This window comes from Gymnoscopelus microlampas (genome assembly GCF_963454915.1).
Source record: "Gymnoscopelus microlampas genome assembly, chromosome: 17".
In the NCBI taxonomy this organism is placed as follows: Eukaryota; Metazoa; Chordata; class Actinopteri; order Myctophiformes; family Myctophidae; genus Gymnoscopelus; species Gymnoscopelus microlampas.
Window position 1 is genome coordinate 22,071,837 of NC_139954.1, and position 25,023 is coordinate 22,096,859.

Consider the following 25,023-nt stretch of genomic DNA (forward strand, 5'->3'; position numbering starts at 1 on the left):
TGTGTCATGCATTTATATACTATATAAACGCAACATACCCACACTTTTTTGACTTGAGAACTACTGTTAAAATGACCAGCTCAACAAGATCTACCCACCAAAAAAAGCATTATCCCATTACGGAAAATACTTTAAAAATGTACCTGAGGGGACTTTGGAATAGCGGCGCTGGCGTTACATACTGTATAAGACAAACACATGGAATGGGACATAGTGACGTACTGACGTTTGCGTGCAACACTTGAAAATAAAGCATTGCATTGGGGGTTTGGCTGCTATAGAAGCCGTGAAGGGAGCTGACAGGCCCTTCTTGATGTCAATCAATAAGTGGCAGATGACAAAAAGAGAAGTTCTGCGATTTGTTTTTTTAATATTTCAATTAGCATTTTTTAGGGGCATGTTATGTGGTCTACCTGCACAACATTTGTGATCTACAGGTAGATCGCAATCTTTGTGATCTACTGGTAGATCGTAATCTACCTTTTGGGCACACCTGTTTTATAGCAACGGTACTATATAGTCTGTCCTCTACCTGTAATGTTGGTTCAGGCTGTAGTTCCAATGTATACATACGTGCCTAATATATGCGCCTGATTTGTTTACAGAAGGAGGTGTGCATTTCTGAATAGATAAGCTAGATAGTGGCATCACAGCTTGGGCTGACTGGGCATCTTGATCTTTAGGTTCTCTGCCAGCTTGTCCAGGAACTCAAAGGTGTTTAGGTAGTCAGCACGCGTCACATTGGCCTGGCCTTTGACGCAGATAGCCAAGTCCTTGGTCATGAAACCAGCCTCTATGGTGTCAATGCAAACAGCCTCCAGCGTCTCAGCAAACACATGCAGCTCGGCATTGTTGTCCAGCTTCGCCCGGTGGAGAAGACCCCGGGTCCATGCAAAGATAGAAGCGATGGGATTGGTGGAGGTCTCCTTTCCCTGCTGGTGCATTCTGTAGTGACGTGTCACTGTGCCGTGGGCGGCCTCGGACTCCACCGTCCGCCCATCAGGACAGATGAGAACACTGGTCATCATGCCCAGGGAGCCATAGCCCTGTGCTACAGAGTCAGACTGGACATCTCCGTCGTAGTTCTTGCAGGCCCAGATGAAGCCTCCCTCAGACTTCATGGCCTGGGCCACCATGTCATCAATAAGGCGGTGCTCATACCAGATCCCTTTCACCTCATACTGTGCACGGTACTCCTTCTCATAGATTTCCTGGAAGATGTCCTTGAAGTATCCGTCGTACTTCTTCAGGATTGTGTTCTTGGTGCTGAGGTAGAGTGGCAAGCCTTTGGTCAGGCCCATCTGGAAGGAGCTATGGGCAAAGTCCCTGATGGACTTGTCTGTGTTGTACATACCCAGGGCCACGCCACCTTTGCCCTCAAACTCGTGGACAACAAACTTGAGCGGCTCTCCCTCAGTAGGTGTGTAGGTCATCTCTACTTTGCCTGGCCCAGGCACCACAAAGTCTGTGGCTTTGTACTGGTCTCCATGGGCGTGTCTACCGATGATGATGGCTTTGACCCAACCGGGCACTAGTCGCGGGATGTTCTTGCAAATGATGGCCTCGCGGAACACAGTACCGCCCAGGATGTTACGGATGGTGCCGTTGGGCGAGAGCCACATCTGCTTCAGCTTGAACTCCTCCACACGCTTCTCATCCGGTGTGATGGTGGCACACTTGACACCCACATTGTAGCGACGAATGGCCTCCGCCGCCTCGGCCGTCACCCGGTCGTCAGTGGCGTCGCGGTTTGTTATACTCAGGTCAAAGCTGTGCAGGTCGATTTCCAGGTAGGGCAAGATGAGCTTATCCTTAATGAGCCCCCATATGACTTGGGTCATTTCATCTCCCTGGATCTCCACCACAGAGCCCGCCTTAATCTTCTGATCTATGAAACCTGAATCACATCTGAGACAGCTATCTTCAGTCTCGCAGCATTCCATCTTGAAGGATTGTGGTGATAAGGAAATCTAAACCGTTTCATTTGAAGCTGGTAGTTATACAGGCCTATGCCTTGGGTGTATCGTAACACATACGTAGCACAAACTGTTGCCCAAATATGGAGTGGTCATAGGCGGTACGTGGAGAGGCCCTCTTCAAACCGTAATAGCTGCAAGTGCTGAGGGTGGTTGTGGACGAATGATTATAGATAATTTCCTCTGTCAAAAGAAATCTGAGGTAGTCATGGTAGGTTTATACATGTATACTGTCTGATGGAATGACAGTGCACTGTGTGAATCTCTCTGTCTCTCTGTCTCTCTGACTCTGCTTGTAGTTGATAAGAGTTATTTTTGTAATAATAATAATTTGTATAGTGTCATAACCTGCCTACATGTCATCTCTGATATAATAATGTCAAGCAGTCTCCTATTCTCTCTCTCTATGCAAGGTCAAGCCTATTCACACTTGCTGTGCCCGCTTTTTAAATGTGCCCATTCTGTCTGCTGTGTCGCTATCTATTGGCTTCTGGAATTCATAATATTGCAAGTTAGTAGGGACTATTTTCAGAACATTACATCTCTGTGTTCCTCCAATACAATAACAATTCTTTCAGTATCAATTGAGTGACCGGTCAGAGTGTCCACTCAGACACTCGGACTCCGGGTCACCTTCATCATTATTATCATCTACCATCATCATCTTCATCTGACGACGATGTATCATCATCCCTCTCATCCAATCCAAGGAGTCCACCTTCGCCGGGAAAGTCACCACAGTCACATCCTATGATTTTATGTTAACGGGTGATGTAAAAACCCTGTACTTTTCTTTCTCTCATTGTGAGAGAGGTCAACCGATGATGCCTGACACCTGTGATACTGTAACCTTCCATACTCTCTCATGTCTGAATAGAAGAATACAATATAATCAATATACCCAAAATTGTTGCTTGTCTCCGTCTGAATTTCCTTGTCGCCTTTCTGAAAGTTATCGGTACTATATATGGGTGATAAGGAAAAACAGCTCTATCAGTAGTGATCATCATTTTAATGTAACTAAGAGATCTGCTGAAAAATATACTTTTTGTTTTACATGTGTACAGATTATCATCTACGATGCATAGTGTGGATTGACTAGCTCCACTCCATAGGCTCGTGGACAGGGATTAATTCACAAAAATGACATACTGAATTCACAAAAATAACATACTGAATTCACAAAAATCACATACTGTAGAACAATTCGACCGATTCAAAAAATGTACCGCATTTCACTAACACAAACACACAGACAGATAGCAGCCTGGCTGATTTAAATATGAAATATGAAACATAAGCCATTAAAGAATCTCCTAAACATCCAACCTTGCATCTCTGAACACATTTTGATCACTTTGGGAGGGGGCTGGTGAAAGTTACAGGTATGGTGTGTGTGATATCAAATGTGAGCTTACCATAATCACAGTAATCCTTAATCATATTCAAGGGCTTTTGGAGAGAAATGAGACAGACTCCATAGAGCACTGCAGAGGGGAGGTGTGTGTGTCCCTGTCCAGCTGATGCTCGTTGACGCTCGTTAATGTTATATACAGTACATCAAGGCAATTATGTTTCCGCACTCATTTTCGGACACAAATTTTCCTTTTGGTCCTAACAAACGCTGCTTATATCAATTAATCGATTAATAAGGTTATCAACTATCAATTTATTTGCATCCCTACTTCATGCCAAAGTGTCCTTGAGCAAAAACGGAACTCCTACTCACTGCTCCCAATAAGCAGGCTGGTGACTTGCACAGCTAACTCTACCTTCGGTGTGTGGAGGTATGTGTGAATGACTGAATATAATGCACTATGCAAAGTGCTTTGTATTAAATAAAAATGCAGACCATTTACCATTTTATTTAGCTTTAACAAATGAGCATACTGTAAGCTAATTTCTTCCCATCTGCATCATGCTACTGGCAGTACTATAGCCCAATGCAAGGCTCATCTGAATGCTTTTCCTCATCTTGCCTCATGCTACTTCCTTCTCACTGTGCTGTCATCTCTGTCATTTAATTCCCTTCATTTCCTCCCTACACTCCCCATCTCGTCTCTCCTCATCTCCTCTACTCCCCAATCCTCTCCTCTCTTTTCCTCTCCTCCCCCATTCTCTCCTCTCTACTCCCTAATCCTCTCATTAATGGACTGCATTTATATCTCTCCCCTCCTCCTTTTGTTTTGCCTTTTCTTTGGGTGTTGTCTGAGGAGTCTGTGTATAAATGAGGTCAGCGGTCCACAGGGAGTGGCCACTTATGTAACAAGATAAAACATTCAAAGGCCATTCACACGGCACACGTGTGTACGCGCACACGCACACACACACACACACACACACACACACACACACACACACACACACACACACACACACACACACACAATCAATGTACATTGGTTGCATGTGTGTATATGTTTATGTATGTATACGGTATGTATGATGAATAAAATAAAATATTGGACACACATACACAAGCATATAGTATACAGTAGTATATTATACCATACTATATATATATATATATATATATATATATATATATATATATATATATATATACATATATATATGTATGCACGTGTGTGCATGTGTGAATATAACACGTAAGCGTGTGTGTGTTTGTGTATGACACATGTATTAAGGGGAGCATAAGTCAGCGAGTGATGAAGATGAAAGAACATTTTCAATTAAGATGAATATAATGAAGCTTGGCTCATTAATAATGCAGCTGCCATTACCCCCATTACGACAGCGCCCCAGTTCAAAGACTCTGTATGTGTGTGTACGTGGGTACAGCTGCCAGAAAGTATGCCTTCCCGCATGTGTAAGCATGTGTGTGCACGCTCTCACGCACACACACACACACACACACACACACACACACACACACACACACACACACACACACACACACACACACACACACACAAAGTAAAATGGAGTCATCAACTGATTTGCTGCCAGACGGATAATCCATCCCCTTTAATGGGCAAGAGACAAGAGCTTTACTGGTCCTACGAAACGTGTGCGTGTGTGTGTGTGTGTGTGTGTGTGTGTGTGTGTGTGTGTGTGTGTGTGTGTTGTCTCTGAGCTCTTGTGTGTGCCTGTGTGTGTGCACAAGGGAGAAAAGTGACAGAGAGAGAGGGAGAGGGAGAGAGACTTGTCCAACGCGGCCCTCTAAAATATTTATGCAGCTGGAGATTCTTGTCCCTGATTGGGACTCCAATTAAACCTCTCATCTAAATGAATGTGTTCGTGGCTCTGCTGTGTCAGAACCACGTCTGTCACAGAAACCAAAGCAACACTGCATCTTATTTCTCTGTACTTTCATGCCGCTGTTTATTTGATCTGCACACAGTACACACAGTACCACCACATCATGCTCACACAGAAGAAAATGTCTTAGCTGCTAGCAATCAAGCAATGTAACAAACAAGGAATACAAGGCCACAGGCACACATGCCCAAACATTGTGTATACATACACACACAATGTCTTTTTGACATTACGCATAAACACTAATTCTCACACTCACACACACACACACACACACACACACACACACACATACACACACACACACACACACACACACACACACACACACACACACACACACACACACACACACACACACACACACACACACACACACACAGCCCTTGACCACCTAACGCGACACACCCTGACAACACAACATTGAGCTCATTTCGCCGTGCTCCAGCAGATGCACTGTGAATTAACGGCTGCATTTAATGCAGCAGCAAACTCCAGGCATTAACCTGCTAGCCAGGAATTAAAACAATCCCCTTTACATCTCACTCTGCTGAATTATTCAGCTGCTCGCCGATAAGGAGCTGCGCTCTGGAGAGGATTGGGCCTTTGGGCAGGCTCTTCAAAGAGAAATGACACAGGATGAGATTCGCATGAGACGCCATCTTGTAGTGCTCCCCAGTGGCATGCGCCCGCGCGCACGCACACACACACACACACACACACACACACACACACACACACACACACACACACACACACACACACACACACACACACACACACAAACAAATGAGTGCGGACACACACAATAATCCCCAATGATTTTCTCATGAAACATACTCATAAAAAAAAAACAGGAGAGGGATTTATGGAAAGAAGAAAGACAGGAAATAAAGAATAAATTGAAGGAAGATACATTAAAGCCAATGCTTTAATATGGTCTTTGGTTATATGGTCTCTCGGCCACACATGCCATGCCTGTCTGCCTGCCTGTCTGTCTGTCTGTCTGTCTGCCTGTCTGTCTGCCTGCCTGTCTGTCTGTCTGTCTGTCTGTCTGTCTGACCTGCTCATAGTCTCCTCTTCCCTCTGCTGGTCTCTCCTTGCTCTCTCTCAGCCTGCATGGCGGGGAGGCCAGTGCCTATGAGGCAGCTTTTAATAGGAATTAGCAGCGTTTCATTGTGATAGTGATTGAGAGTGGGTCCCATGGGGTGGGTCTGCTCATTGTTACCGGCCCTTGTAAATCTACAGTAATCCTCCCAGTGAAGGCTAGACATGCATTTGCACACACACACACACACACACACACACACACACACACACACACACACACACACACACACACACACACACACACACACACACACACACACACACACACACACACACACACACACACACACACACACACAAGCGTGCGTGCGTGCATGCACACATGCACACACACACACACACACACACACACACACACACACGAGCGCACGCGCACATACACACGCACGCATTCTCTCACTCACATTAATGCACAAGTGACCAAGAAAGCACACACACTCACTCTCAGAAGCATGTACACATTATCATCCTTAGTGTTCATGTTAATCTGAGGACTAGTGTACATTCCTCTAATCTGAAGTTCAGACCGTAAAAAACCCACCTGACGGTAAAAGTGCATTCTTTATGAGCTATCATTCAGTTTGGGCATAAAAGACCAACAGACCTTTTTTTTAATGCCATAAAGTCATCTGAAATGCTTTGAAATGCCATGAAATGCTTTATAAATCAAGTTTTAGGGTGCAAAAAAATATTATTTTCTGATATTTAATGACTGCGTTTTAGCGTCTCTTCCCGGCTGCCTGCACCAAAGTTAAAGTGAGGTAAATTGAAAAATAAAAGTCATCCATGGGGCACCGCTACTCAACACACCATTAACACTCGAGAACAGGTACGGCGTAATGGCCATTCCTGCCATGAGTGGGAGAGAGTCCTGCATTTTGTTGACCCCACGGTCTTTAAAACCTGCTACACCACAATGCTCCATCTCATTACTCATTCCACTGAAAACAAAGTGCAGAAGTCACATCCAGTACGGTGCCAGTACACAAGCCCAGTGCATGCTGCACTTCATGAATATCATTAGAATAAGCATTTTATCCAGCGTTAAAGTTTCTGAATATGAAAGATAGTCGCTCAGTGTTCTATCCTCACCGCTTGGCCTCCACCCACATAGCTGCCCACGTAAGAAACACAGGAACACAGAAACACACACAGCCATGCACAACACACACAGCAAGGGTCACTCTGAGGGAACTGAAAAACTAGCTGGCAGCTTGCTGACCATCTCTTTCACAAATTTTCTCTCTCTCTCCCTCTCTCTCTCTCATTTGAACATACTGTGTGCATCAGGAACGGGGGACAACCTTCACCAAGCCACCAGCTGAGGGGGCCGGGTCATTATTAGGCTGCTACACACAGCCACAATTACCTGACACCCAAACAGAGTAGCAGACAAGTGTTTGTGTTCCACTGGGGTTGTTAAGCTCCTCGGCCATTAGAGGCACTGGACAGAAAGGTGAGAACAGGCAGCTGTGAGGCCTTTGTGGTTCGGTACACAGCGAAGACAACTGGCAGCCTGGGGAGAGCAGTCCATTAATTTGTGGTTTCACCAGAGCCAGAGCCCAAAACTGGGCCATGGGGCTATTGTTGCTGGCTCTCAACATACATTTTAATGAGCCTCTCTCCTACATTATAGGCCCAGAGACTGAAATTCACATCTGTCTCCTGGACAACAACAAAAGGTTGCCACACCCCTGCAGTGTGTCAATCTTGCATCTTGTGTTAAGCTGCGCTAACAACATAGGCCTACAGTACAATGTACATGTACTACAGTGCACATGCAGAGGTATAGTCCTTCCTGCAAGAGCTAAAGAAGCTCAACTTCTTGGGACGCACCAGTGGGTGAATGGATATCCTGTGGCGACGTATGGTTCCAGTTCGATTCCAGCCGGAGCCACGTGTTGTACTGTTAGTCTCCCACCCAAATCACAAAGCCTCTTTTCCACTTCCGTGACCATCTGGTTTCCCTCTGCTTGTTCTCGCTCCAAGGCCAGGCTATAGCACTGTCTGCTCTGTGGCACAGAGGATCTCTGACTATCATCAGCACTCCCCCACCCAGGCCTTATAAACCACCAGGGTAGCGAAGAGGAAGAAAGATCTCTGTGAACTACACCTACTACTCATCATTGCTGGCCAATGACCTGTCTGCCCCTACTCCGCCCAGTATTTCTCCTACTGCCATGTTTGCCACTATATTCCTGTCGAAAAGAACTCTCTACACAACAAAGGTTCCCAAACATTTCCATATCAAGGACCTCCAAATAGCCATAAAATGGCTGAATGAATGAATGAATAAATAAAATACACTGTATATATACAGAGATGATGTTTTCACTCTCTTGAGTCTGTCCGTATGTCTTTCTGTCCCGTTCGTCTTTGAACACACTGCTTCATGTTTTGCCCATGCTTTTGCCCATGCTTTTGCCCATGCTTGAACCTTGGATCATGACACAACTCTCCACATACCACACCCATTTCCGAATACTTTTGTCCCAAACTCACGCAAATCAGTATACATTATCTCTGTGATCAAGATGTATCTGACATATTTTTCTGATTCCCCTCTGATTGGCTACAGAAAGCTTTCACAGTTTGTCGGAGGGGCCAGTTTTGCACAGAGTATAAAGGGATTAAGAGGTTAATCATATAGAGGGGAAAATATAATCCTAGCAGAAATCCACAAACCTGTGAGGATGCACCTACAATATTTTGGGCATTTCAATGAAGGGTGTACCCCCACAGAGAGAGAGAGAGCACTCACACTGAGAAATTGTATCTGCTGCTCTCTCAGGCAGCACTTTATATACTATTTTCATTTTTAAGCGCAGAGTGAATAAGGGAATCTCTCTCTGGAGCACAGTAGGTGTGGAAATAAATATTTTATACTGGAATCTAATTGCATTTTGTGGCCCAGAGCGCCCCACCAGACAAACTGCAATACCGTTCTAATGGCTATAGTCCTCACTAGTGCTGCTGCGTGCACACACGCGCACACAACGTGCGCGGACGCGCGCACACACACACACACACACACACACACACACACACACACACACACACACACACACACACACACACACACACACACACACACACACACACACACACACACACACACACACACACACACACACACACACACACACACTACATTATTGGTGTCTAGCCTCAACATCCATGGAGGTGTCACACATTGTGTGTTTGTACACCACCCATTCCTCCTGTGTGTCTGCAGGTCATGAGTGTGTGTACGCGTGTACGTGTGGGCTTACTTATTCAAAGAAGGTCGATACTGCACATCTGAGAGAATCTGTGAAGCATACAGCTGTGTCACAGGGGACTGAGTCCACCCAGCCCGTGCCTATTGACCGCAATGCTGGCCTTGCATGCAAGGATGCACTCAAACAAATACACACACTAATTGAAGTTTGGAGCACTTTAATTTTGGTGTTTGCTTATGAATCCACAACTCCACACACTAAAATGTATATAGTATACTGTAGTACCAAAATAAATTATTTATTATTATTATTACCCCAACATGTGGCATCTGTCAGTCAGTTACCAATTCACCTCCAAGAAGCAACAACAACAATAAAAACGGACAAAGAGAATGTTTGATTGAGCTACGGCCCACAGAGACTATACTGTCCTCCCTTGACTGCAGTACAATCAGCAGAGGCAGACTTGTATAATGTGAGAGAAGGCCAGATCAATATCCACTAGAGGGGCTCCTGTCTACCAACTCAACCTTGAGCTCAACCCATCCTTGGTCCAAGTCAAAGACAGCACTACCCCTCAAGCATTAATAGAGGAATCAGAAAGAGGCAACAGGGAGCAAGCAGTATAGCCTTGGATTGTGATACTTTATTGTCTTTGAAACACAAAGACTGTATTTGAAACACAAGGGCTCTATTTGAAATCACATGGGCTGGGTTCAATGGAGAGGCCTGTCTGTCAATGTTACAGGATGCTGATCCTGATCATCTGACAGAAACCTAGACAATAGACATAGACCATGAGCTCACAGAAAAGAATACCAGCACTCACTTAAGTCCATTTAGGTCATAGCACCCCAGCAGCTGCTTCATACGGACGTTTCGGTCCACAGGCCTTCCTCAGCTTCCTCAGGCCTTTTTATCAAGAGGGTCAACATTGACCCCTTTGATAAAAAGTGGCGTTATTCTCAGATTCTGTTGTTACCCGGACCGCTCTGTGGGCCGAAACGTCCGTATGAAGCTGCTGCTGGGGTGCTATTACCTAAATAAATAAGAGCCTAAATGCTGGTATTCTTTTCTGTGAACTTTATCCGCCTGAACCGTGCACCTTGTACACTTGTACTTCGAATACTCGTCTGATGAGTGCTTGCTTCTTTCCTTTTCAAATAGACCATGAGCTCCCTACTTCTGTCCAGCTGATGGTGAAGTTGAGAGCTATTAGAGCTGTTGAACAGAGTCGTTGACCAAAAAAACGTATAATAGATAGAAAAGTGTGCTCCTCTGAATGCAGATCCCTGCCAGACCGGTTTGGCTACCCAGGGCCCCAAAATGTTTGGAAGGGGTATGTCTGCTGCTGCTGCTCCATTTTAGCACTACTGTACTTCAGCAGCCCTAAGACAATATTTCGGTGCGTTACTTGCAAAAACAGTCTTTTAAGTTTTTGCCAAGCGTTTGGTGCCCCCCAGAGCTTGGTGCCCAGGGCTGCAGGCTTTCACACACGCGCGCACACACACACACACACACACACACACACACACACACACACACACACACACACACACACACACACACACACACACACACACACACACACACACACACACACACACACACACACACACACACACACACACACACACACACACACAACAAAACAAAATGTAAAATACACCTCATGATGGGTGAGTAGCATCTTGCTGCAGTGGATTGGAGTAAATGAAGAAAAATAAATGGCCTAAGGGTGCCTAAAGAAGGTGGGTTGTCTTATGAAATGCTGTATGTATAATAAAGTATTGCATCAGGGGTTAGGGAGTGTGAGGTGTTCCTTATAGCAAAAGGTACTCGCCCACTACAGTGGAGACTGAGGTTCAGGTGAACCCGGCGAAACTCTTCAAAGTTAGGTGAAAAGAAGTGGGTGGTTATTCTATTCCATGTGTATCGGAGGAGGCATGTGCTTGTCTACATCCTACCCAGCAGTGATGTGTTTTCTTTTTAAACCCGCCCCGACCCGACACAAACCCAACCCGGAAAAATATTTGTTTAATTAACGTTAAAATTCCATCCATTTCATTGTGGGCCTGGTTGACCCGCCCGCCCACACCTGCGATAATTGTCTCCGCCAGGCCGAAAGGCATGGCGAGAGAGTATGTTTTGCCCCCTGTCCGTCCGTCCGTGTGTCCGTCCGTCCGTCCGTCCGGGTGTGTGTCCGTCCTTCTGTCTGCGACCAGCTAATCTCCGCCACTGTTGGCCCTGTCGCTGTGAAACTGCGCACACACACTCCCTGGATGCCACAGCAGAACCTCTGCCCCACATTTTTCAGATCAGCCTGCCATAGCGCCACCATGAGGCCGACTTTTGCGAAACACATTTTTTGCTATTACTCCTACAGATTTTGTCCAAAAAACACGCAAATCGGATCTGTCTGATTCTCCATATTCCATCCAGATTGGCTAACATTGTCTTCCAAAGTATGCAGGATTGGTTCATTTGGAACAAAATGCCTCAAATCATGCACGCAGCATGCGATTTCCGTGAAATTTTTCACAAAGATTCCCACTTGGCCCTAGCCTGACACTCAGCCTGAATTTTCTTTTCGTTTCACTCCATTATTCAGTCTGAAAGCCCTCTCAATGCAGCCGATTTCTGAGATAGTGGCCGAAGTTTTTTTTTCAAAGACTCTTTGGCGATTGGTTCATACTGGATTATCCCGATCCCGATTCGTCGTACATATTTTCAACCGAGAAACACCCGCCTTCTACAGAGTCACCAGACCCTGAATGCGAGGCAAACGATTCAGGGGGTGGAGCCAGGCTAACTTGGCCCAGGAAGAAATGCCACTTGAAACGTTCACATCAGCCTCATGGTGGCGCTATAACAGACCAATTCACGTTTTTAGCTATAACAGCACCGATCTGCGTCAAACTTTGCACGCACACTCCCTAGAGGCCAAGGAAAAAACTTTGCCCTGCATTTTTCACATATGCCTTTTAGTGCGCCACCAGGAGGCTGAGTTTTGTAAAACACATTTTTTGCTCTTACTCCTTCAGATTTTGTCCAAAAATCTGTCTGATTTTGTCCACGGATCTGTCTGATTTTCCATATTCCATCCTGATTGGCTAAAATTGTCTTCCTGAGTATGCAGGATTGGTTCATTTGGAACAAAATGCCTACTTGGCTAACATTGGCATTCCAAAGTTTGCAGGATGGGTCCCTTTTGAACAAAATTCCGTGAAATTGTGCACGCACGTTCCCACTAGGCCGAGAAAGAAATGCCACCCTTTTCACATTGGCCTGTTATAGCGCCACCAGCAGGTCTAATTTAGCAAACCACATTTTTGGAACAAAATGCCTCAAATCATGAATGCAGTGTCAGATTGTCATGCAAGGCCTAAGAAGAAATGGCACCCTTTTCACATTGGCCTATTATAGCGCCACCAGGAGGCCACAATAATCTACCTGACCTGGCGGAGACTTGTGCTCCGAGGAGCACTTTTTCTAGTTGCCTATGAATCTTACCCGTACCAGACTGTGTTCCGGGTCGTATAACTACTCCCCATGGTTAGTAACGAACGGCAGAGACGGCAGAGACTGCGTATTGTGTTTCATTATTCAAGTGGAATTGGCATAATGACTACATTGGGGAGAAATGACTGCAGTGGGAAGACAAAAACAAATAAGATTCACTGTGGTATCATAGTATGTGGAACATGAAGGGGCTTTCATCACACAGCCAAACAAAATCACTTGTTTAAACTATTTCTTTATAACTATTTCACAGATAAAGTAGAGTGATAAAAGAATGGGATTGGGGAGTCCTGCATAAAGTAGTCCTTCAGACACAGCAATTGTGAAATAAATTATGCCAAAGATAAAAAATCTACAAATCACATGGCAAACAGTAAGCCTATTAGTGTACTGCCAATACTGTGCAGGTTGTTGTGTAAAATAACGTCTTAACAGATGCATGAATATTTTTCCAGCAATGGGTTCAGCCAAGTTTCAGCATGCATATATATATATATTTTCCTTTAACATCTTTATTGTTTTTCTCCTTGCTCTCCCTCTCTCTGTGCTCCCCTTTTTTTCTTTCCTGAAAACAAGGAATAATGGAGCTTGCACAAAAACGAATTTCACCCACTTCTTTACACCTGTAAACCTGTGATGTGACAATAAAATTGATTCTTGATTGTTGTCATTACACATGCACACTGCCCTAACACACATAACAGAAAGCAAATGTACAACAATAGACTAGTCGGTGCAGTGCTGCTTTTGATCGAATACAGTAGATGATGAAATATAGAGAAAATTTGAATATTATGGCTTTTCATCCCCTGTTCTGTCATGGTTGCGTAGTTATCTATCCACAAGAAAGATAAGGATATTTTTTCAATAGAGATTATTCTGTTAGTAAAATGTTCGTTGTGGTATTCCCCAAGGAAGCTGCCTTGATCCGCTTTTATAATCTGTTCTCGCCCATGAGTTACTGTACGTAGCGTACTGGAAAAATCAACCGACGATTCTACCTTATATTGCACAGTACGACAACAGATTGTGAGCATTATTAAACAGAGTGGTGTGAAAGATAGAAAGAAAACCCAGCATCCATTATTTATGGTACTAAATTTAAACTACCCATCGATGGTTGACTTTACAGTACTTGCAGGGGTTTGGGTGGTGTATGCACATATAGTAGTACAGTACTGAGATATTTTACTTGAGTAAAAGTAGCAGCACCACAATATAGAAATAGTCTGTTACAAGTACAAGTCCTGTATTCAAAAATGTAAAGTAAAAGCATTCATAGTGCAGTAACTATGTTTTTGGACACACCGACTTATTTGTGTATCCCAAAGGTCAAATTAGCCTTCGTGATTTTGGGGGATAAACAATTACCTCAAGAACAGATATAAAATTTGTGTAATATCACTTATAGGCCGATATCTCATTTGGCTGACCAATTGAAACATTTTCAAACCCATTTATCAGTTTCATAGTTACTACACTTTGGCTTTTGCTTTTTGATCTATTGTGGGTCATAGATCACTGTAGAATCTTGTTTCTTCAATTGTTGAATACAGGAGTTTGACATTTTATTTCTTTAGTTGCCAGGACAAAGGTTTGTGACCTTTATTTCCCAATTCATAGTAGCAGTTCCTCATTCTCAACCTTCCCTGCTTCACAAGTATTGTGAATGTACTGATTTCTTTTCGTAGTGAGAGTTTTAGATAAGCCTGCTGAATTAGAGTGCGAAATTGCTTCATTTCCAGTTGTTTGATATCGGATTCCAATTGTTCCGAGTGTTTATGCGACTCTTATTTTATCCTGGAGGTATATGAAATAATCTATCCTTTTAGGTATGCTTTTAAGGATTCCCAAAGAATAGAGGGAGCGGTACTGTAGCAGATGGAGTGTTAATTTCTAGAAGAAAAAGAGAATTGACCTGTAATAATATAAATTGTTATGGCTGTGTAACAAAGAAAAAGGACCGAAATCAAAATAATTTGTTCCCAGCACTGCGTTAACGTATGAGTAGCAAGAGTCTGAGAGGTCTTCACACAGAAGGTGTATATGTGATATGAAGAGAGACGTCTGCCAACAAGGCACATGCCTGGCAACTCACAGGATTGGTGCCTCACTCTCTCCGTTGTGAAAGTTTCTCAAAAATAAAGTGTGCTGGAATCTCCCAGCAAGCCCGAAGCTGCTCTCATTAAAAACACACAACACCAGGAACTATTTCCTTCCTCTAATAAATACAATTTAAATGAAAGTGGGAACGCATTTCTTTTACAGAATATCACCAAAGTGACCCATCAATATGGGTAAATATACTAAATTACATAATACAAAGGGAGTTATTTTACCATCTCAATTTGACAAGCAAGTTAACTTCAAACTAAACGGTTGAGGACTTCTTGATGTGCTTCTCCGGAGTGTCAAATTAGTGATGCCTCCTATCATGGATTAACCAAAAACAGACAGGGAATCGCAGTCCATACTTCAAATCTGGATAGTCTCGTAGCTGTCTCTTGATATCTCTGAAGGCAGTGTGTTGTTTTGCCACAATGGGGGTAAAGTCCAGGTAGATAGAGAAATGTTGTCCCTTCCACTAGTCTACTAAATGGTGCTGTGCCTACTAAATGTTTACAAATACTAGTCATGTAAACTATTAAAAAGTCCCAGATCCTTCACATAGGAACAACCAAATAAAATATAACACATACAAAGCAGAAATCCAGTAAAATTCACATGTTTTTCAAAATGTTATGGGGAGCGATCGGAAAACATGTCAGTTGCACATTGTACCTGTAGTGGTCACAAATACAAATACAGAAATCCTACATTCTTAGCTGATCAATTAGAATACATTAAAAGTAGCCTCAGTCATCACACCAGACCAGACAGGCATTAAGTGGTGACCTTGTACTTCCTTGGACCAGAACTATTAATTCAAAATCCACTGTGTGCTACAGAGCCATATTCAATTGGAACAAGTTACGAGTGTTCTCTAGGCTACGAAAGAAAAAATAAAACATTTAATTGAATTGATGAAGCTGGCTCTGCAACTGTTTGGATTTTATTTTATACTCCCTGTTACCGTCCTTGTTATTATTGATGGATTGATGAAGCCGTCTATGTCACTGGCTTTGATTTTATTTTACTTATCTATTTCCTGTTACCATCCTTGTTATCAGTGGAGTCTCTTAATTGGATATTGATTTAATTATGTTGTTCAAGCTGAGTATCATTTTTAATTTATTTCGCTGTCTTTCCTTCTTTTGATTGCCACCTGAACATTAACATCATATTTGGTTATTATACTACTTCTGCCTTGAGGACCCCAGGAAGTTCATCTGTCACTCGGTTGACAGCTAAGGGGGTTCTTAATGAACAATAAGCAACCGACTCAACTGTGGTCTATTCTCCTGGCCTGCATGTATCCTACCCGGCCCTACTGTGTGGCTGCAGAGGGACCATAGAAATCCCATCAGGATCACTCAATATGGCTGGGGTGTGTATTGACGATGCACTTAACCACAGGCAGAGTCGCAGGGTGGGCTCGATGCAGCGCTGAGCTCTAATACGGCTCTCAGCTGGCACGCAGCCACACTGCCAGGCATTTACATATGAATAAATATGAGGAGGGGGGGATCAAATAAATAAAAGGACAGCGAGGAAAATAATCCTGTTAAAGATCAAACGGCAGGCCCCCCATCCCTCTCTCCTGCTTCCACTTCACTCCGTTTTATACCCAAACGCGTTCCTGAGCCCTTCTATCCTCTTCCTCCTTCTATATCCATGTTTCCTCAACCCTCTCCATCTTGTCGGCAGCCACGTCCTTGCTCTCTCCATCTCCCATCTTTACTTGGTGGCCTGTCCCATCCTTTCATCCCCTTCCTCCGTCCTCCATCTCCTTTCGATTTCGTACCCCTGCCATATCTTTAATCTCGTCCAACTCTCATGCACCCTCCTTCCCTCTCTCTCTTTCCTTTCCAGTGCAGAACTAAATGGAGATTAATAAGAGGGGGGTGTCTGTCATCCAGACAGGCTTGTGCAGCCACCACAGCCTGTACAGTATAGCCAGTCTGCTGAAAATAGCACCGTACGGAAAGGCTGTGTGCTAGCTACACGGCTAACACTACAGGCTAAGTAGCTCCAACGGCAACCCGCCACAGATCTGCCACACACGACTCTTCAGTCCTTCTGCTTCTACAGTATACTGTTTGAACACGAATAAAACACACAATCCTGTTTACAGATATACTGGGTTTGGTATCTCTCACTTGCCACCAAATCTCAGTCTCTCTCTCAATCTCTCTCTCCCTCTGTCTCGGTGGGATATTCAGAGCACAACCCTCTGTCTCATTTCCGTTCTAAGTTTAAATCCTGACAACTGACGGCTGCTCGCCCGCTCGCACGCCAGTCAAACGTTTCCGATAAGCCCCACAGGAAATTGACTCGTATTTTAGAGCCTCGTTCTTCCACATCGCGTCCTTCCTCTACCAATCATACCCTTGCTTGGAGGTCAAGCAGCTTCCACTAATCTTATATGCAAATTTGCGCACGGGTGCCATGTGAGCACGTTCGTACGTGACGCATGAACCGTGTCCATGATTCCCAAGCCGTTGCCGAAACATATGACAATACAGAACACACGTTCCCTTTGCCACTGGTTCTCACTTGGGTTTAGGGGCAAGGCCAAGAGAATCCAAAAGGGCAAACTGTTAAGTGTTTTTGTGTGGCAGTAATGTGTGTTTGCATAATAGCACATAGGAGTGCCAAAATGTGTAAGCACCGAGCGGTCGGTGCGTTCGGCGTCTAAAATTCAGAGCACTGTGCTCCCAGAGCACACTGACCACTGACCAAGCAGGGTTGTGCTGAGCATCTGAACAATGGAGCAAGAAGTCATTGCAAAATGTGATGGCTGCAGCTTGTTTGGTACTCTAGTACTCTAGGACAGTATTCAACATACATCTACACAACTGTGGTAATAATCATGTTTATACATGGGATGAATTGTATGAATTTTAAAAGATGAAAATGGCAACATTAGTTAATGAGCATCTCCTCTGACCGTTTGTTAATTAACTGACAAGGACTCTATGACATCAAAACCAGAGCGCTCGGAAATCCAAATGCACCCAGGGGTGATTAATCCCTGTGAAAAAATGGACAGGAGGAAATAAACTGATTTGTTTAAATGCATACGTTTCATATTTACAATACATGCCAATTTCAGAGTATCTGAAGATTCTGAATGTTAACTCATTTCAGTGTTCATGGGAGAGGGACTATCACCACCTGCATAACTGATTAAGTAGTGTTGTACTAAACAATGATACCGCGTGGCGCAGTGGTAAAGTGCCTGCCCACCACTGTAGAGGTTGTGGGGAGGGTGATATCACTGCACGTACTCCTACGGGCTGGGGCGGCACCTGTCAGCAGGGAGTGCTGACAGGTGCACACAACATGTTGTGTGTGTGGGGAGACATAATTGGCATAATGACTAAATTGGTGAGATAAAGTGGTAAAAAGCACCAAAAAAAGAAACAGTACTACAGACTCAAGTCTCAATTCTCCTATCTCCACAAGCTGGAAAATGAGCAGAAAAAGTCAACGCAAAGTTAGATTCATGTTGTGAAAATATTGTATACTGATGACATTTCCTCAGACACACATTCTGGTTTTATAGTAGGGACACAATTGAGCCACATGTAGTGCATAAAATATCGACTAAGGATGCACAGTAACGAATCACTCAACCCACAATTCGATATGATACCATTTTCTCACCATTTGTCTTTACAATATTAGGTTCCAGACAAATTATTATTACTATGATTATTGGCAACACCAGTGGTAGTTAATACAGCGATCTGCGATCTCAAAACTAGATTAAGATTAAAAAGAGCATTGTGCTTCTTTTTTTTTATCACCAATTTAAATTCGAATGGATTTTTTATTGTCTCACAATGCATCATTAGATTGCACACATCTAACTGGTAAAAATTTGATTTATATCAATTAAATCTAAAGACTTCAAACAATACCAATTCTATGGTGTACTGTAAATGAAGGCATTTGCTTTCAAGACTTTCAATATTAGTATGTTAATACAAAATAACTAGCACATCTGCAGTGGTTGAATGTGGTCTCTCTACTCTTCCATTGAGAAAATGTAGACCCCTGGTGTCGGGCAGGACACTGACTAGTTGACAATGTCGATCAAGTTATTTGAAGCAGACAGTGCGCCAGATTTACTACTATCTACTAGAATTACTATCTTTATTGTTGCTCGGACATCGTAGAAATTACCAGTCTCCAGCAGGAGAGGGAGATAAAGACCTAAAACCTACGGATTGTAACTTTAATTTGGTATGTTGTCCCTCTTTAATGTGTACTGTTGTTACAGCATACTAAATGGCCTGTTACAGTAACACTGTCTCATCATTACTAAACATGGGAGATGGTGTGCGTGTGTGCGTGCGAGCGTGCGTGCGTGTGTGCGTGCGTGCGTAAGAGAAGAGTGGGGGTACCAACAACACCAAACAAATGGCATGAATTGAAAACAAACATATTTGGATGATGCATTTACTCAGGCGGTAATTACAAGCATTGATTAAAACCCATCCATAAACAAGGTTATGTATGCGACGTTTAACGCTAGAATCAGTAGCTTACCCACACATTTACTCGCTTATCATCCATATCCTGTTGCGGATTAGCGACTCCATGTATTGTACATTTATTTATTTATCTATTGTGTTTTCCTTTTATTACTCTTTGAAGTCGCAGACATCTCCCCAGGAATTGTTTTTCTGTGGGAGTGTGTGAGGCAGCCAGGAGAGTCTGGCAGGGGAGCGAGGCTGATGTGATGCTTCTACTGGGGGGATAGACTGGCAGAAGACTGGCAGCCTTGCTGGGACAACTGGGACTGCATTAAGTCGACAGGAATACTCCTCTGAGGCTGCTGCAAGAAACTCTGCAGAGGAAACCTGCTCTAGAGAAACTGGAGCTGAACACATGAAAGTATATCTGCCCAGTTAAACAGCTTCCAATTTCTGCATCTGCTTACAAAACACCCTCAAACCTGAAACAAGTTCCTTTTTGGATGGACTGAAACCAAGTGCAAATTCATGATGAATCAGATACCAGCGGCATTGCAAATACCCTTTTTAGGACACCAGACTCTTGAAGCAAAAATTGTGTTTGGCTATCCCAATGGAAAACACACTATCCTTAACCAGACAAAGCCTATTGCCATTGTCTTCCGTTTGAATTACTCCAGAACAACGAGTGCAAAGCTTTCCCCACTGGAAAAACCACAGCACTCCCTATCGAAGCTAAATATAGTTCTATTCAGTCTGGCTCAGCCAAGCCATAGGGATACGGAATGGTCTATGAGGTGGGAACAGACAATACCTTCCCACCAGACCTGACCTCTCGGATCCGGACCGCAGGAAAACAGGGCAGCCATAGATCTATTTCTCCTTCCATCCATCCAATCAACCATCAAGGCTGCATGCATGGCTCCGTAACAACGTTGAATCAGCCAGACAGTCTCTGATCCATCAACAAGACCGATCATCACACCATAGAGCGGCTGTGAATCATGATTGTGAAATTAGAATATGATGGAAGGCCTTCATTTATCGATATTCTGACAGGAGACCCTGTTCCCCATCTGCTGGCCAGTACCTAACAGTTTCTTTCTCTCTCACACACAAATACCCATTTCACTCTCAGTTTCTGCTATTGTGTTTGGCATGACTGAAATATACACACACACACACACACACACACACACACACACACACACACACACACACACACACACACACACACACACACACACACACAGACAATTCAAACCGCAAACATGCACACATGCAATACTGCACATGCTCTTGCACAGACAAGCAGAGTGAGCGCCTCCAGGCGATCCTCCAGCTACCTCATCTAAGGGCAGAGGACGAGGATGACAAACTGCGTTTCAAAGTCAGCCGCATTGTGTTGCAGTGTGTGGAGGTACAGTATAGGGTGCTGCTCATTTTTTTACTCTTCCGTTACATACATGTTAACGGGGACGGAGGAAGACAAGGGATCAGGCCTGTACTGGCAGTAATAACACTGGGGAGGGACGATGAGGACAATGAGGAGAGAAAAAGGAAAGAGAGCGATGCGTTTGAAATTCAAAAGGAGTTACTTGATATGACACTACAGAAGGAGCTGGTCTTTCAACACCCTTCCTCAGTGTTCATTTATCTATTTGTAACTCAGAGAGTGTACAGTACTTCTGTAACCAAATGGACCCGTCCCTTACAGGCCCATTTGGTTATATTTTGCACACCCTGAGTTAAATTAACACTCATGTTTTAACAGCAAACTTTTCCAAATACGTATGTTACTACTGAAAATAATACACTATACACAGGAGTCAGGCGAGTGGGGCCTGGAGAAAAGCCGCCTATCTTCCCATCCATCTCAATCCCCTCTCTCTCTCTCTTTCTGTCCGTGTAATCATTGTGCTTCCTCTCTATCGTAACATTATGTCCCCATTCCGTCGTTTCACTGGCAATCTGTCCCCCCCTTTTCTCATTCACTTGCTAATATTCCTATTCCGTTCCCTCTTTCCTACACCTCTCTCCCTCCCACTTGCCATGATTGCTCTCCCACTCGCTTCGTTAATATCAGTATCACCAGCCTCCCCCCACCACCCTCTCTCCTCCTCCCGCTTATCGTCTTTGCTCTCACTCTCTCTCCCCTCCCCTCTTCCATCCCTCCTTTGATCTGAAGTACTCCATCTCTCTCTCTCTCTCTCTCTCTCTCTCTCTCTCTCTCTCTCTCTCTGTGGTTTTTAATTCACCCTGATTGAGCCAATTACCTTCTGGCTGGATCAATGTGGGGACAGGTAATGATTAAAATGGCTGCGTATAAAGCTATACAGTATAACCACTTCAGCCGGGGCAGGGAGAAAAGGAGAAAAGAGAAGGGGAGGGGAGGTGAAGGGAAGGAGGTGGCTGAGGGAGCGGGGGTGACGGGTGGATGAATATCTCCTATTTATTTACAACAGCCATACATGATTCAGCATGTACGCTTAAGTGCCTCATTTTGTGCCCCCGCACTACCTGGCTTACGTGTACAAATGCGGCGCGACGCGGTGGAGGCAGACTCGCCGGGCCTGGCTTTCTCCGGGGATTATCTAAAATGTATGGGCTCTGTGAAAACTGGGTCACCCTGATCCTGGATGGTGCCACCGTGGCAGAAAACCCACTGAATCAATATCACTCAGCAACCCCCCAATCCCCTCGCTGATAGTCATAACCTCCCCCACCTCTCATGTGCGTGTGCCGGTAATAACGTTGTGTAGAATGCGCTCAGGTGCACGCACGCACAGTCGCACACACACGTTGGTGTTACTATACTGGTATTACAGGTAGTATTACTTGGTTGGTGTTACTATACAACATTTTAAGATGACAATTTAATAAGTGATGTTTTTTAATTTTTAAAATGAGTTATACTTAATTGTTGCACACCGAAAATTAAAAACAAAGCGTTGCAACGCGACTTGTTTGTAGCTCAGCTATTTTCGTGCAGTGTACGCGCAGTGACAATTATTACCCTCCCCGCCCGTTGTGTAAGTGTAGACGCTCGACAAGCTCGATGCACCGCGGTGGATTTGAACTCACGATCTCCGCAGTGGCAGGCAGGCACTTTACCACTGCGCCACCCGAGCACCTAATCAGGCATAACTTCAACACTAAACATGACCTTTACATGCCTAATCCTAACATAGACTGTATAAATGAGATGGACAAACCCCCTCCGCTGCTTTCTACAGACCGAAAATGAATCCTTTGCTGCAGACTGTAAGTCCGCCATCTTTCACTACGCGTCAGAATGAGTTCAGACCATTATTGGTTGGGTAACTTGTCAATCAAGAGCGGGGGGCGGGGAATGAATGCTATTGGTTGTGTAGCGTGTCAATCAAATCATCCCGCCCCTCCTAGAGAATAGCCTACTTTATCGTCAATTTTATAATAAATAGAACCATAATTTAGCAAAACGCATATCCTGATGATTGAAAGGAGACTTTAAACTAGCGACTGGAAGCATATAGAATTTATGACAATTTTTATTACAGTAAGAAAATCGAGTCTGAAAGTTGGTAAAAACCCATCGGCTTGCGTTAAAATAAATTCTTTCTGAACTCACAGGTCGGCACGGGTGAAACAGCGCCTCTCGCTGGACATTTACTAAACATCCGGGTTGGCCTCATAGTAAATATCTCAGCCTTGCCCCTTGAATCCTAACCCCAACATGAATCTTTTCCTAATTGTAAGCCTAATTCTAAAAATATTTTTTGCCATAAAACATTAACATCCATTTCTCTTTTGAGGACCAGGAAATTCACAAAAAATATTTCTTTCTTTCTTAAATTGTACTTTACTGGTCCTCACAAGTATCTAATACAAGTAAACACACACAGTGTACACACACAGGAACATTTCCCCACCAATGCGTCTTGTCATCTCCTGTTGAGGGAGCTGTCCCGTCCTGTCGGGCGTCCCTCCCTCACCCTCCTCTCCATTATTGATGTAATGGAGCATTGTATCTAATTCAGCACTGTCTGTGACAAGCACCTCAAGGGGGAACCAGGAGAACCGGGCCAACGGCTGTGGGCTGGAACAGGCTGGGGGAAAAGAGCCAGGGTATTGGGATGGATGGGTGTGGGTGAAGTGGGTAGAGGTGGTTATGTCAAGCCTGGATCTGACCTCATCCAGATATATGACACACACACACGCACACGCTTAATCCACTCAATCCGGGAACGAATCTCTGTCTTTTTAGATGTCTTTGGCTATTCGAAAACCGAGTGCTGTGCTATGAGCTTGTAGATCTGCTATTTTTGAAAAATCTTGAAAATGTGTGCAAATCTTTGAATATATATATTTTTAAAGCGAACATTTCTAATAATCTTTGCTTCTGGGGGTCCCTGGAACAAAATATTTGACAAATGTTCGCTTAAAAAAAATATATATTCAAAGATTTGCACAAACTTAAAAAAAAAAAAAAAAAAAATAGCTTGTATATCTGCTATTTTTGAATAGCCAAAGAAATCTACAATGACAGAGATGCGTTCCCGGATGGAATGGGTTAATCAGTCAGCCATCACTCTAACCAGTAAAACCCACAGGAGGTTCGGTATAGTGTGTAAGCCAAAAAATAGAGAAATGACTGCTGCCCCCGATCACATCAGCCAGACGTTAGCCAATGATAGCGGCGATGCCGACTTCCTGTCAGGGCTCCTCAGAGCGCTCATCATTTCTCATCATGTCTGGTCAGGGCTGCAGGTTGTCCCACCGTCTCATGGGGTTGTTTACAGTTTGCAGGTGCAGCACAGAGCATTTCTGTCAGAAAGCGTTTGAGAGGATTTAACACATATATAGTGAAGGGCAGAGGACTAATGTCTGCCCCCAGGAAAAGTCCAGGCTAAAATAACCAATGAGCTGTCAATGGCTGATCCTTATTTAATTAGCACTGTTTTTAATTACTCAAAGCAAATGCAAACTGATTGATGACAGTAATCAGTTTAATGCTCTCTCTCTCTCCCTCTCTCTCTCTCTCTTTGAACGTCCACCCCCCTTTCCTTTTCATTTCTAATACACATTCTTCCTTGCCGGTGGTAGCTCATGGCTGTCTGAGTAAATCATCAGTTAAATGCATCTGAGCGCTCACTTAGAGAATACAAGATGTTGATAGTGGACATGTACACAGAGACTTGAGACATGATATGAGCCCATATGCGCACCGCAGCAGGGGAAAAAAATAAAAAGCTTAAAAGCTAAGTAAACAAAGCAGACAGAAATAAATAATGAGGCAAGGAAGAAAAGCAATCCTTCAAACATAGGATTAGGGAACACATTTCTCTT

The 25,023-nt window shown here is 43.9% G+C and overlaps 2 protein-coding genes across 2 annotated transcripts in view; both read right to left on the minus strand.

Moving 5' to 3' along the window:
- The window catches only part of il1rapl1a (interleukin 1 receptor accessory protein-like 1a), a gene marked incomplete at both ends in the record, with an annotated part of 186,258 nt that overhangs the window by 132,798 nt on the left and 28,437 nt on the right, over positions 1-25,023 (minus strand). The gene's annotated exons all lie outside the window — the stretch shown is intronic.
- LOC311065141 (isocitrate dehydrogenase [NADP] cytoplasmic-like) lies at positions 648-1,943 on the minus strand (the record flags this gene model as incomplete). Its single annotated transcript, XM_084085358.1, has 1 exon — positions 648-1,943. The coding sequence occupies one exon, from the start codon at positions 1,941-1,943 to the stop codon at positions 648-650; it is 1,296 nt and encodes a 431-aa protein (XP_083941484.1).